Source organism: Falco peregrinus, chromosome 2, assembly GCF_023634155.1.
Source record: "Falco peregrinus isolate bFalPer1 chromosome 2, bFalPer1.pri, whole genome shotgun sequence".
NCBI lineage: Eukaryota > Metazoa > Chordata > Aves > Falconiformes > Falconidae > Falco > Falco peregrinus.
In genome coordinates this window covers 121,906,223-121,921,257 of record NC_073722.1, presented here as the reverse complement: position 1 = coordinate 121,921,257, position 15,035 = coordinate 121,906,223, and the positions used below count along the sequence as shown (strand labels likewise).

Below are 15,035 nucleotides of genomic sequence, written 5' to 3'. Positions count from 1 at the left end.
TTTGTTTGGAAAGAACTGGAAATCACTTAGTTTGCATCATTGTTCCAGTAAGATTCATCCTCAGCTAGTCTCCTTTTAAATTGTTATACCAAGTCTACAATAGCTCCGTTTGCTTTTCTACCTTCTTTTGAATGATCTATCTAGTCTGGCCTTTGTTGTTTTGCTTCAGGACCTAACTCGTATCCACATCCTATCATCTAAAAGCAGCTCTGGTGTTCTTGTGATTGCTTATGACATTTGAATTCCTACATACTTAGCACACTGCTAAAATGTTTTCTGAATTTTCAAGGTAATTTTTTTAAACACAGCCAAAAAAAGAAATTTGAGAATTAGTCTATTCAAATAAAACACCATCATATTCTTGGTATGATGGAGAAAATCCAGTACACAAATAAAAATTCAGCTCCAGTTCCAGTAAGCACGTGTACAAAAATTATGGGAAGTTAAAAGAGAATTATGCTTCAGAACTATTTTCTTTGCATATATGTCCTTCATCTGCTGGAGAAAATGTGACAGCTAAAATTAAAATGGATTGGAACTGTAATACTCAATTCAGTAATGGTCTCCAAGTCAAAGACACTTGAAAAATGCCTAAACTGCTGGCAGCAAACTCTTCAGAACACATGGAATCCTGTCAGAGCACTCTCCAAACTAGCCAGCTGCAACAAGGTCTCTTACCATCACATACCAACCATACTCTTCATGCCAGTCACTCTGCTGCCTTCTCCTAGTCTCTCCTCACCCAGGGCATGCTCTCTCTCTCTCTTCTCTTGCTTCTTTCTTGTCTCTCTTCCTTGGCTGTTCTCTCTTTGTTAGCTCTCAACCACTTAACAGAACTAGCCACAGCTGCATTTTATCTACATCAGCCAACCTGCTGCCCCTGAAGCCAGTCCACAGCTGTGTATTATCAATGATAATTAACCCAGCTTCATTCCTCTACAGAATCCTACTTAAATCTCATGAATCCAAGTTACTCTTTCAAAAGCCTTTAAAAATAAAGCAGCCTGTGATGTCAGCCTGTCATTTGTGGCCTGCCCAGCGTGGCCAATCTTAAATGTGAGAGATGGAACCACAGCAGTGCATGGATAAAATAATGATTTATTGGAAACCAATATTTGTAAAAAGTATAAAGGCAATCACTTCATTTTTTTTTTTTTTAAAGACAAAGCTACCCCATTACAAGATTTGTTCAGTAACAGGATCAGATTTAGTAATAACACAAAATATTTTAAATTCCTGAGATTAAGGCCCTCATCTTTTGAACTCCATTCCTCCTCCCCCTCCCTGCTTCCCCCACAAAGGTACTGGAAATTTAATTTCCTGGTCAGTTGTGCTTTTTGTAGATTACCATCCAAAATTAGTTTCATTCTTTACATCAGCATGAAATTTAAAAATTGCCCAAGTTTCACAGCAAGTTCATTCACATTCAGTTGCAGGCATCCTGTTCAAAATTACTTCAAATTTCAAGTTGGTATTCAAGTTGCTGTATAGATGAGGCTCCTGACTCTGAAGATATAACTTGTTCCCCTTAAACAAGACATGGAAGCCAAGTCCTCTTTTTCTTCCACCTGGCCATGGCTAATAGTTCTTACTTATCATACAGGGGTATTGAGATGTGAATGCAAGGTTTTAGGCACAAGTCCTTTTATATCTGCACTTAAAGCCATCACAAGGAAATTTAGTAACACAGAGTTTCAGTTCCTTTTGCAGACTTCTAGTAATTTACCTATATGCCCTTGGCATATTTCAGGTTTATAGCAGGCAGATAGTTCAAGAAGGACAAACTTGGGTAGCAAAGTGTTTGCTTCTAAGCAATGCAAGTTCCATTACTCAGTTTCAGTAGGAAGCCACGCTGCAAGGCCACAAAGGCAGATCCAGGCATAACACATGCAGAGAATTTTCAGTCCAAGTTCAGACGTTTTTCCTAGCAAGATCATTGCCTCTTGTCTGACAATGTAATGTTTCAATCAATGGAACTCCTCCAGTTGACACACAGGGAACAAGGCTAAACTTAAGTACTTTCAAAAGGATTCATGTGATGTTGGTGCTACATCAGTGGTTAGCTTTTCAGTTAGAGCTAGAAACAAAAGTCTAATAAAATTCAAGACAAACCAACTAAAATAGAATTTTTTCCAATACTAGAGGTAGATTTTATCCAGTGTCATATGTAATAGACACTCCTGTAAGTGCAGAGCTCTAGGAATTAAAACAATTAAGATCAACTTCAAACTATGTGCTCTTAGAATAATTATGGAGAGCTTTTTGCATATCCTTCAAGAAAGCAGGCACAGCACTCTGTAAAAAGAAAAGCGGAAAAGTCATTCTTGCACAATGTAATCAAGAAAAACTGTAAGCAAGATGAGAATTCCCACTATATATACCAAGGCCTTCAAACAAATACAGGACAAGTCTAAGATCTAGTACAAAGCAGCAAACCATTCCTTTAATACTTTGTGAACAGACTGCATTATTGAAGTTTGCTTGCATTAAGGCTGTTCACATATGCTCTGCAACATGGATTTATTGCAGAAATTTACCTGCCTGGTTGACTAACCATAGGAATAAAAAAATAAATACAAAATTAAGACAACTGCCTTAAGAGCAGACAATAACAAGACACTAAAAATGGGGCAACATAAGAGCTAGAAAGGTCAATATATCAATTTCAGGAAAAAAAAAATAATTCAACCCAACATGCAGAAGACAGGTATGGATGCAGTGAGAACACTGTTTGAAACAGATTAACCAAAGACAATTGTGCTGTCAACCTTTACTTACCTGGGCAATCCAATTGATCAGCCGTGATGGAGTACTGCCACCGGGATTAAGAAAATAGTACATATAGACTAGAGATGAGAGAGAAGGTACCAGAAAGTTATCCAGCCATAGTCTGAGTATTAACTCTAATACCATATGACCAAAGCTGTTGGGTGTGCGAGACTGAAGTACCAAATACAACAGTTGTGCTCTAAATTCTTCATAAAAAAGTCAACTTTTACTGAAGTAAAATGTGAAATGAGTATTGCCGTTCCCAGTTAGCCTGTGGGAAGCTGAAAGCACTATGATATTAATTTAGACTATTGCAAACCACTTCAGGTAGCCTGTTTTATAATATCATCTTTAAAGGACTAGTCTCAGGCAGGAGTCAATCTCTAGATGAGCCCATTAATCTATACATCTGTCAAACATGAAACTTAAATTATTGCTGAGTTAACCAGATTGCAGCTAGTATCAGACTTTACCCAACTGAACTGGCTAGCAGGAAAAGAAGTGCAGGCTGGGGAGGGGGAGCAGGGCAGGGTGAAGTGGTCAGTAGTCTATTCTTAACTACCCAGCCCAACTGTCAAATGAAAGATTCTTAACAGTAGCACACTGCACTGGACGTTTCCAAAAGTTTCCTTAATTTTAAAGTATTCCCAGAGCTCAGTACATCCACTTTACAGTAATTTCTTTTAGCTTAAAATTTCCAGTCTCTCTTTTACATGCATTTTGCCAATACATACATTCTCTGGCTACATGACTCGTGATCATACTTACATTTAGATCCAGTCTTGCCATCACTTTCAATTGCCAGTCTTTGCTTATAGCTTTTAACTCTGACAATACCAGGCTTTTCGGGGCACTGAGGAACAGACACACTCTGAGCTAACACAACCCAGATCTTCCGCCCGTCAACATCCATCTCTTGACATTCACGAGTATAAACATACTGTATTCCACGTTGAGGAGGCATGTCAAAACAGCATCAGTTTGACACATGATGAATTGACAAGTGAATTCCATTACAAATACCGGCCCCTTCAAGTTATTTCTTATGCTTCTACACAATTCAATCCTGCAGAGTAATAATTCAGCTATGTGAGCACCCACACTCTTCTTCATGCTATACATATTCATGTAAGTGAGGACTGCAAGATCTTAGATCAAGTGCAGCTGAGCAGTAGAATCAGTACATTGTTGGGATTCCTGGATGACCAGGTGACAAAAACTGCAAGAGGAATGAAAAGCTTGAAAGGATACATCCCTCCTTGAGAGACGAAAAGGGTACTTCATTTCCATGTAGATTAGTTTTTCACCATCATATGTCCTCTCATACAGTGCTACGGTTGAAAAAAAAATAATTGTTAGGTATCTTTAATTTCTACTGCAACAGAACCATACATGGCATCAAGAACTGCTCAGATTTCTGACATAAGCACATTCTACACAGAACTTTTATGGCAAAATTGATATGTATGTAAAGTTGTAGCAGTAGAAGACATTAAAAAAAGTACTGCAGCAGGGTTGTTCAGGAACCAAATACACAAAAATAGGTCGCCTATTTTTCTGCTGCTATTGAATTCATTGATAAAAAGAAACAAACAAAAGGCCAACCCCCAAACCAGAACAATCCTGGGGGAGGCACAGTCAAATTCCTATTCAGTTAGCTTATTCAAAGCCTTTCCATCTCAAAGATTTTTCCTCACCTACACATATTCTGTATAATTCTGAGCCACAAGTACACTATACGTTTTCACAAGCATGCCATTCTCCTTGTAAAGGATTCTGAGTTCACATGGAACTAGGACGAGTACTGCTTTCTAATACCTAAAGAGGTCTTACATGAGGGATTAATGAAGTTTGGAAAAGGTATTAGGAATTTCACAGCACTATATACAGGCAATAGTGAACAAGAAGCTTGAGCAGTTTATGAGCCTTCATTACACCACCTTCAGTCTGCCTGGAAACTCAATCGGAAGGCAGCTGAATAGGAAAAATACATATCTAAGAATAGACCCTAAAACATGGTAGTGACTCAGTCAGATAGTAGTGTGGCATGAAGGAGAAAAACTAGTTCAAATCAAACTACATAACTGAGCTTGAAAAACAGTGTACTGTACAGCTTCTTCCCTTGAGGCAATAACTGCCATTATCAGGGTAATGGACCTGACAAGCCACAGGGCTGAGCCAGGGTAAATTCCTGTCTGCTCAGGGACTGGTCATTACATGGGTGCAGTTAGAAGGGGTGTGATCCAGAAAGGGCATTCACATTAACAGAGTTGGCTTTTCCTCTTTTAGAGGAGACTTCTGCCTGCAGGGCTACGTATCCTTCAGCACTAATGCACACAGTCTGCCACATCACTTTCAGTCATTTTGCAAATAAGGCTAGAACAGACTGGTAATCTCATTGCTAAGGCAAGAGGAGTGCCACAGATGGGAGATTCTTTCCCTATATAACATGCTCCAAACCAGGCTTCTGTTAGTAAGCCCTGCAAGTCAGCAATCACCCACAAAACCAGCTTCTCCTCTTCTTCAGGCTGGAGCAGTATTGGATGCACAATACTCAAGTGCTGTATGAAGCGACAGCATGATGCTACCCACCAGAGGTCACTGGAGCATTGGTTTATTAGCTCTACTTTTACTTCTAAATGCAGAGCTTTCCTTTTTCAAAGGGATTAAGACACTATTTTAAAGCCCTCGATGCTCTTGTTAGCTACTACTAACTCAGCTACCTTTGTATCTGCAAATACAGAAAAAAACAAATAGGTAAGTCACATCCCACCTGTATTCACTTTAGTCTGTCAATCCTTCAATACTGGTGGACAGCTTCTGATCAAAGCAGAATACGGTGCATTTTAATCAATACACCAGAATTCACTTAGCATTTCTACAACAGATCACAAGTCCATTTTATTCAGAACAGGCACAGCTGCATTTGCTGCTTTAGCAGTCAATTATTACTGTTAAATCGTTGGGAAGTATGATCTCAATCATGACAATGTTGCAATCAGGAATAACAAGTTTCAGTATTGCTCAGGCCCGACTATTTTTTACCATGCCACAGAAGCATATGGTGCTTCAGTCACTACTTTACAGTTTAGTCACAGCTTCCCAGGCCCCAGAACATCCACATCCTGTAGATATCTAGGAGCCTGGTTTGGAAGTAGCCAGGATAGTAACAGCAATGCAACAACAGTAGCAGACAGATACCAAAATTTCTGAGGCCTCAGGCAAACTCTTGGCAAGAACAGCTCAAAGCATGACCCTCTGATGTATGGACAGGAATTCTGTCCATATCTGCCTCCAGCCAGTCCTTCCTAAAGAGTTTTGCTAAACAGAACTAGAGAACAGAGATCAGTTCCTCTTATGCTTGGTGCAGGAGCAGTTACATTTCCAGCTATAAAGGCAGCTACTTCTACTTGGTCACGTTTTTATTTCAATGCCAGCCAGCAGTTCAGCAAAGAACTCTTCTTTGGACTGCCATTATTGCACAGTTGTAAGAGCAACAAGGAATGCAAACAGTAAAACAAAGGACAAGAAGGCTCTGAATGGAAGTTTTCTGGTTTTTTCCCCTAAATGTGAAAGAAAAAAACCCCAAGCTTACATTGAAATGATGACTAGCACTATTTCATCATACTTAAGAGTTCTAAATAATGGGTGGGCTTTTGTGGGCTTTTATCAATTCTTAAGCTAAAAGGAGAGTGTTAACATTATGCTTATGCACCTCAAGAGTTAACTCTGTTAAATGCTGGCCTTGAAGTACCAGCATAAGTATAAATTCACAGATGAACATACCATGGTCAGCAAGGATATAAATGCCAGCTCTGCAACATTATCTAGCTTTTAGTTTGAGGGTGTAGCTTCCCTCAACTGCTTCCTTTCTTTTCTCTAAGAAGGCATTACACTGAGAGAAAAGAAAAAAAAAGTGTTTAAGAAGTATTCAGTTCTTCTAAATGCACTTAAAGACTATTGAAGTAATTCAAGCTAACATTGTATTTTGACATCCAATAGGATAAACTTGAGTCCCACTCCAACTCTTTTTGTTTCATTAATGGCAAAGTGGCCTTTGCTACAAGAAAGGTATTGCCCATTTTGGCAAATAACACTAATGAAAACACAGCTTCTTAAGCTTGACCAAGTACTGATATGAGTCAAATATGTGGTTCTCTGTACCAATACAGCCAAAGGCATTGCCAGTTATCATTCATCATAGAGCAGTCCTAGACTTAACAAGCACAACATTTAACAATTCTTTGGTTTTTAACACTGTTCTTTGTTCAGCAAAACACTTTGACCATGTTTCAGTTTTATTGGCCCAAACTGATTTTAACCACAGGCTTAAAGGGGAAAGGCTCCCCATCTTTAAAACAAATGATGCCCACATCAGCTGAATCCCTGCCCTGTCACTTACCACTGCTGACTTAAGATGTTTTAACATCATGTGGATATCCAGGTTAAACTCCTTTTTTCAAAGACATTAAATGAACACAAATAAATTAGTTATTCCTTCCTCTGGAAAAGGCAAAGTTACTATCTATTCTCTCAATACATCCATTTCTGATTGTAAAAGGTGCCAAGATCAACCAATATTTTCAGGAAAAAGCATTCCATTGTGCATCAAACTGGTGCAAGCCACAGGAAAATTTCTCACGATGAGAATAACCGGCCATTGGAATAATCTTCCCAGGGAAGCGATGGATTCCCCAACACTGGACACTTTCAAGATTCAGCTGGAAAGGGTGCTGGGTCATCTTGTCTAGACCATGTTTTTGCTAAGAAAGATTGAACCAAATGATCATTGAGGTCCCTTCCATCTCGGTATTCTATGATTTCACTGCCCACTGCAATATGCAAAGATGCACAAAAGGTACCATCTCCATATCTCCGCAGAACGTTTACTAAAATGTAACCTAGGAATTACAACTAGAAGCGAAGAGGTGCTCCAGCAGAACAAGTGATGCCAATTATATGTTTTAACAAACACAGAAAAAACTAATTCCAGAAGAAAACTATATGGTGATTTTCAGAGTGCAACCTTACCCCAAAAGATGCCCAAGTCTAGTCCAAGTCTTCGGATGCAGCATCTTTAAAATACCTTTGAAGAAAGTTTTATCAGGAAGAGTCAATGTGGACATAAAACTTGCTTTTAAACCACCTAGGTAATCTTACCTTTAATATTATTATCCCATTGTTTTCTGAAGTTTAAGTCCATATAGAAATCCACACACAATTTTGGGGGACAGTCAGCAATATCACCAAAGATTTTATACTCATAAAGTCCTGATCTCTGTGGAAACAGAATGGGGAGAAGAAAAGTCACACAGGAAAGGGAAGTACTCTGCAGCAGGGAGAACAGCTGAAGGAAGTTAGGTGGGGCACATACTACAAATATGCTCAAGAGCTGTGAGACCAAGCGTTCAAAACACAACGCAAGATTCAGTCTTTAACCTCTCAACTTTTTGATCTATACATAAAAGTTTAAATTGACAGGCTGACCTGCCCTGCACAATGCTTGTTCCTTCCCTTACACGAGTACCCTTTTATTTCGTAAGTAGTTCCAAAGGGAGCGTGTTTCTTCACACGCATACACACACATGCCCTCTTCCATCTCCACTGGGCAGTCTGGGCTAAATCTTGCCCACACTGAAGCTTACCAGAAGCATTAAATTCTTATGGCAAGGTCTCCAGATCCTTTAGAGCATGCTTAAGGATCTCAGCCATTTCGAGGAGGTTACAAAGTACTGCATGATCTGGAATAAGTTTTCCAGCAAGTTAGGTATGCTTATACTTCAGGCCAATACAAAAACGCGTTACAATGTTCATGCTTATACAATGCACCATCATACCTGTTTTGAGTATTTATCAGCTATTTTCCTTCTGAAAGCTGTTTGTCTGCACTGAAGAGATGGGGTACAGGATATCTCCTATATTAATGCTTTTAATGTTAGTCTCAGCATATGGAAACTCCACCTGTGCCTATACAGTAAAGTCTGTATTATTGTTAGGACTAGTTCAGTACTGAATTAAAACAAGAAGAGTATTTTAAATATACAGTATAGGAGTCAAATTCAAGCATTCCCAAGGAAACTGAGGGAAGGATTATACAACATTCTATAGTGAATGGTTGATTTTTCTTCTTCTCCTCCCCTTCACAAATCAACCCTAGATGATGAAGATTTGATGTGCCCAAAGATAATAACGGGACCAAGAAGCTTAAGCTACTTGTCTTCACTGTGGCTTCACAGAAGCATCAATCGCTAGCTTTTAAACTGGAACTGTTTAGCACCTGTGCAGTCCCATGCACTTATATCATCTTTGTAAAAGGCATCAACATTTTTATTTTCACAAGAAAAACTAATTTTGAGAATATCACACCTGAAACTGTGCTGAGACCCAGCAGTATATGCCAAAGCACAACACTGATGCTCCAAAAATAGTTAATTTGGCTTAAACACTATTTAATTCCAGGTCACTAATCAGAAACGCTATGTGGATTATCTTGCATGTATGTATATTTACATTGTGTCACGTAATACAGGAGCAAGAATTGTGGTTTGCTGTTCTCTTCTAGTAATTCAGAAGAAAGTCTTACTTCCTCATGTCATGGGGTGGCTCTTCCACTGAAGAATAGAAGTCTTTGTATCCTTTTCCTGGACTTTGATTATGACTGCATCTTGAAATTTAACAAACCAAACTCACCCAAAACTTTAACTCTGCGCTCAACAGGCAAAGCTAGCTGTTCATCAGTGCACTCACTGTTTCTTTGCATCCTTTAAATCCCTCTTAATTTGATAGAAGAAAGCCATGCAGTAATTTCCTCATTTAAGCTACCAGAGCTTGCCTCAAAGACTTTGCATAGAACTGTGTGCTTTGTAGCTCTGTGAGAACAGACCAGTTTTACACTTCTAGAGTAAAAGTTTTAGAACCACAAACTGACATAGTATTGCTTGTCTCTAAAGCTTTTGTGTTCTACCCAATAAGCAGCTGGAAGTGCCTGTAATACTTTTTAATTGGGGATTATCAAAAGATATGCATACAATATAGGTCTTAAAAGCATTTTTGCTATAGATAGAACCTCTATCAGAGGTTAAAACAGAGCTGTAGTGATGCCATCACATAATTCAGAAGCCACTAAATTCAGAGTGCACATGCTACCCTACCTCATCTCCTGACTTCACACATGGGACTCTACCTTACATTCAAAGGTAGGCTCCCAGCTGGTTCACAATATCAGTTCAGTCGTTCTTGCATCCATAGTCTTCAAGTTCTTATACTGTAGCTCAAGACAGATCAAGAAATTATGCTGTTGTTAGCTACCAATTTGTTCCACTGCTAGACAAATCACAGCATAGATCACTAAATATCTTCTATTAAAAAGGTAGTATTTTGATAAGAATATGAAATAACAAATTATGATCTGAAAAATGAACAGTACATTACTACAACACAATCAAACTAGTAGACTGCAACAAGGCTTTACCATTGGTCAGGTTCTACTGTCTGTGTTGTATCTCCTTCCTCCAGAGATCAGACCACACTATTCCTCCTCCATCTGACCCCCTCTCCTACAATCCTCAGGGCTGTTTAACCACTTAGTGGGAACGAGCTACACCTGCACATCATCTATATCAATCAACCCACTGCCTCTGAGGCAAGGACACAGCTGCATGTTATCAATGCTAACAAATCCACTGCCTTCATTCCTCTACAGTACATCTTGCAGGAGGTAAGACAAAGGCATTCAATACACCAGCAATTTACAATAAGAAAATCAAAACAAGAGTGAAATGTTTCAGGTTTTCAGAGGTGTATCAGCAGGAGAATCAATCAGCAGGTTGGAATACAGCACAGAGCAGGAAAGTCCAGGAGATCTATTTGTGTAGCCTGCAGAGAAGGTAGAAAGAAAAGGTGGAAAAAGAAGGCAACAGGAAATATAATTGCTGCCTTCAGCTTCCCGGACTACCATTGCTATAGTGGACTTGCAGTTCAGTAAATGTCAAAAGCCAACTTTTCCAGTAACAACTTTAAGCAAAGACCCTCCTCCTAGACTTGGTTCTTCTCATGTCGCAATCTTAAGCAACTGAAAGACAAAACAACAGATTTATTTCCCAGTAGAATCAGAAGACTGAAGGTCCCTTGCATCTTACCTAGTGTGTCCATCTAGCCCAGGGGTCCTCAAACTTTTTAAACAGGGGGCCAGTGTGCGGATGAAGTGGCAGGAAGCCATCTGTGGCTGCTTGGTTTCCCCCCCAACCCCCGGCAGGGTGTGGGTGTGTGTGTGGGGGGGGGTGTCTGTAAATACCGGGGGCCGGATTGAGGACCCTGGGGGGCTGTATCCAGCCCGCAGGCCATAGTTTGAGGACCCCTGATCTAGCCTAAATAAGGATCATAGTTCAATATGAAGGGGGGGAGGAAGACACACCTCTAAATGTTTTTTTAGACGGCTCAATAGTCCTTCTATATAAAAGCATGAGAAGGAGAAGCCTGAGCTACTTTCCATCTAGCCAGCTTCAACCTATATGACAGCAGCAAAGCCACCGCAGCACAGGCTGCTGCGGTACAAGTCTCAGGGTCACCTGGTCCCACTGGTTTGGCTAAATCCAGCCCCCAGCTTCCCAAAGTTACCCTGCCTTCCTTCACTGTGTTCACTTCGTTACAGGGCTGTGATGAGTTCCTGTCCTAAAGTTTCTGTTTCATTTCATCCACTCCAGAAGCAACACTCCATTTCAGCATCAGATCTAATCTTGCACAGACACCTGGCAGACACCGAGGCGTGCCTTCGCTGTGGGCCCTCACTGATAAACTTGTCTTGGTACTGCCAGTCACCACACCCATGCAAATAGGAATATTTACCACCAAAAAGTTACAGGGTCTATTAAGTAACCTTTTTTTTTTTTTTTTTTTTTTAGAAATACATTCCCTACCCTGTTTTGCCTTTCACACCAACCTATATATTTGCTTTATTTGCTATTTTACATGACTGCACCTGAAATAATTTTTGAGAACACAAATACCAAATTTTCACGCAAAGCAAAGCATGAAGTCCAGCTTTATAAGGTGTTGAGAGATAACTATGATCACCAAGCTAAAGAAGTAGCATATTTATATGGATTCAAAAATCATTATTAAACCATAAATCTGCATCTGAAGGGAAACACTCACTATGCTAATCACTTAAAGTCAGTTCTGGAAGTCTAAACTTTTGAACTTCTTTTAAGAAGTAAGTCCCTCCAAAAAGAGGAATTTCAGTTCCAACCCTTCTGAACTACCTCCTGGTTTTACAAGGAAGAGCGGTGGAAAATCAACGTGAAGGGAGTTTTGGAGAGAGGGAGAAGGAGGGAGGCAGGAACCTGCAGATCAGGAGAATGCTCCACCACAGGAGCGCTCAGGAGCTGGTGTGCGGGGTCAGACGCATCCCTCAGAGGGCTCAGGAGAGAAGCGGGACACACGGAGCAAGCACCCCCTCCGACCCACGACTGCTCCTGCTGCCGACAGCACCTTCCACCAGCATTTCTCCTGCCACTAGCGGTCAACAAGTTTTAAGAGCCTCGCAATTCGCAGGTTCCGCCGGCAGTCTGTAAGAGCGGTGTTTACTGCAGCAGCGCGGCTTTCTCCATCAGCAGTTAATAGCATTACCCTGAAAGCTGCTTTCGGGGAGACTGGAGAAACCGAGCAGGGGTCGGCAGCGCCCGGACGGGCAACGGACCTCGGCCTGAGCTGTGCGGGCTCCCCCCAGCCTCGGCAGCAAGGCACCCCCGGCCGCCGCCCGCTCTGCTCCTCAGCCGCGCTCCCCCACGCAGGGTCCAGCCCCGCACGGGGAGGGCCCGCGGCACGGCCGCCCACCTCGTCGTACACCCGGTAGATCTTCACGCTCATGCTGTCCACCGTGAGCGACCAGGGCCCCCTCGCAGCCGGCGGCGGCTGGTCCAGCTCCCGGCAGACGGCCCGAAACTGCTCCTCGGAGAAGCGCCCCGGCCGCGCCGCTGCCATCCTCGTCGGCGGTGGTGGCTGCGGGCGCTGGCGCCGGGCGGCGGCGGCGGGCGCGGGGCACCGGCAGCCGCTCCGGGCCCAGCCAATGGCCGCCAACGGCCGCCAACAGGCCGCCCCGCCGCCCGGCCGGCCCCCGCCGCGCCCCGGAGCCACCGCCCGCGCGGCTGCCCGCTGCGCTGCGCGGAGCCCGTGGGTTTGGATCGGTGTGATACAGACGGGCAGGCGTACGGGCGCACCTCTGCCCGGCAGGGGCACTCCGCGCTCGCTCCCGTCCTGTGCTAGGGTCGCCGTTTGGCGGCCGTACGTGGCGCAGGTGGCCTTGAACCGTTTGGCGGCCGTACGTGGGGCAGGCGGCCTTGAACCGTGCGTGTCTGTCCGGTGCCGGAGCACGGCCAGGTTCCGTTGGTGTGTTGGTCACAGCCTTTGCTTTTGGGTGGACAGAGATTGAATAGTCTTTATGGGCACATGTATTTTTATTTTTTTTTAATATATCTATACTTTCACATTTGAAAAAGCTTTCCTTACGGACTGTTCATGTGAGAGTATACAAATAACCCATAAATGCTGTGCAGCTGGTTGGTAGGTATGTTTGACACAGGCACGGTCGCTGAGGCTCAGACAGCTTGGCAGAAGTGGCAGCAAAGAGGAGGTGGCAGCGGGCTCTGGCTCGCGTTGGACTGGGGTGGACAGGTTGGAAGGGGACAAAACACTCACTGTGCTGAGCTCCCAGGTAGGAGGAATCCACTGACAGTGACAGACCTCACACCTTAGGCTCCTGCTGAATGACACTGCCTATAACAGTACGCTCACGTTTCAGGCTAAAGCATTCAGGTCATCAAAACATTAAGTGGCCAAAGCTGGTTTCCTTCCTGGAGTTGTACATCTGTTTTCATTACAGCTTTATTCCTCTAATTCTTGTGAGGTACTCCTGCTGAACACTGTCTTCAGAATAAAATGCAAGCAGCTCTGAGCTGTGGGACGTCATCAAAGCTACTGACTGACAAAAAGCCTGTCTGATAACACTAACCCAATGTACTTGGTGCTAACCTCTGTGCAAGGCTGGCAAAATGTAGCTTTTTCTCGCTTCCCTGCCAACTGGCTGAGTTCTTTGACAAAGAGTTCACTTATGTCAGCTGTCCTTTCCAGTTCCGGTCAATTGGTTTGCAAGCAGAGCATGAGGATTTCTGGCTGGCTCTGGTTTGGACATACAGGCTGAGCATCATCCTTACACAGTCCAGAAAACATGGAGAGAGTTGGTTTTGGCAGAAGGCAAGATGGTATCTCACAACCCTCCCCCCAGCATGTAAATTTGGTGCCAGAATTTGACCCATAGCATCTGTCTAAAATAATGCCACTAGTGGTAATAAGCCTCTGCCTATACATTACCTGCTCTCACATCCCCAGCGAAACTGCTAGGCAAACATTCCAGTTCTTTTGTTTTATTTTTGTAGTACGCTTACATGTATTATGAGCTTTTATTATTAATATTTATATAATATGTATAAAATATTTTGGCTTATTCGTGTTCTTTGTGAATTACAATGGCGTGCTTTCAGTCACTCCAGCTGATTCTCCAAAATGTTATGACAGTATGCTTCTTACAGCTGAATCCTTACAAGTAAATTCTTGGCTGATATAAGCTGACTTCAGTGGAGCTATGCTGCTCACCCAGCTGAGGATCTGGTCTTTAAAATGGAGTAAGACAATTATGTGTAGGTGAGACTGCTTTGGTTTATCTTACAGAAATATTTCTTTAAACAGTAGTTTTACTTTTGCAGTGATTTTACCACATTTCTACCTCACTTTTAAATCCCATTCAGGCTCTGAAATCGGACTCATGTGAGACTGAAAGAGCTTGTGGCTCTTGTTTGGAGAGAGATGGCTTTCACCCAGTATGCAGAAGGAGGAGTTGTGAGTCAAAAGTTGATGTTTAACATGCAGCAAGGACACGTCTGTGAGATTTCATGATCTCTTAAGAAGCCTTGTTTGTGCAAAAGGACTAAAGTCATCACAGCTCAACACTGCCCGTTGTTTTTCAGTAAATGTTTTGCTTTATATGGTTGTCTACATGGCATCAAGAGTTGTAAGTTGGCTACAGCTGCCTGGTCACTCCCTCCTCCCTCCCCCCAGCACTCCCATGGAAAAAGAGATTTATCTCACAAGGCTACCCTAGGGACCAAAGCTTTCAAAAAAGGCATTACTATGTGACCTTTTTTCTTGGTAAATAAGGAGTGGTGATTACTAAGAAAGCACAAACAGTTCTGAAAGGAGACTTTATTTTCCTG

General features: G+C 42.3%; 1 protein-coding gene across 9 annotated transcripts; it reads right to left on the bottom strand.

Moving 5' to 3' along the window:
- Positions 1-1,078: 1,078 nt before the first annotated feature.
- Positions 1,079-13,152, bottom strand: PCTP (phosphatidylcholine transfer protein). 9 transcript variants are annotated; one of them, XM_055794465.1, is made up of 8 exons: positions 11,183-12,093; positions 10,724-10,840; positions 8,607-8,736; positions 7,930-8,047; positions 4,021-4,100; positions 3,538-3,709; positions 2,779-2,846; positions 1,079-2,295 (listed from the first exon to the last, which is right to left on the bottom strand). In XM_055794465.1, exons 4-8 carry the CDS (start codon positions 7,970-7,972, stop codon positions 2,230-2,232), a joined length of 429 nt encoding a protein of 142 aa, XP_055650440.1. In that variant the 5' UTR covers positions 7,973-8,047; positions 8,607-8,736; positions 10,724-10,840; positions 11,183-12,093; the 3' UTR covers positions 1,079-2,229. The 9 variants fall into 9 exon arrangements, with proteins under 9 accessions (XP_055650440.1, XP_055650437.1, XP_013159656.2 ...); XM_055794462.1 differs by lacking the exons at positions 8,607-8,736; positions 11,183-12,093 and adding an exon at positions 12,604-12,743; XM_013304202.3 differs by lacking the exons at positions 10,724-10,840; positions 11,183-12,093 and adding an exon at positions 12,604-12,741.
- Between the last annotated feature and the right edge of the window lie 1,883 nt (positions 13,153-15,035).

Excerpts from the sequence above, each read along its gene's own strand:
- PCTP (XM_055794464.1), bottom strand. The coding sequence starts at position 12,750 with ATGGCAGCGGCGCGGCCGGGGCGCTTCTCCGAGGAGCAGTTTCGGGCC. Across the intron at positions 8,048-12,603 it reads TCTACCGGGTGTACGACGAG|AGATCAGGACTTTATGAGTA; the intron begins GTGGGCGGCCGT and ends CTGTTTCCACAG. Across the intron at positions 3,710-4,020 it reads TTCGTCTCTCAAGGAGGGAT|TATGTTTATACTCGTGAATG; the intron begins GTATCCTTTCAA and ends CGTGGAATACAG.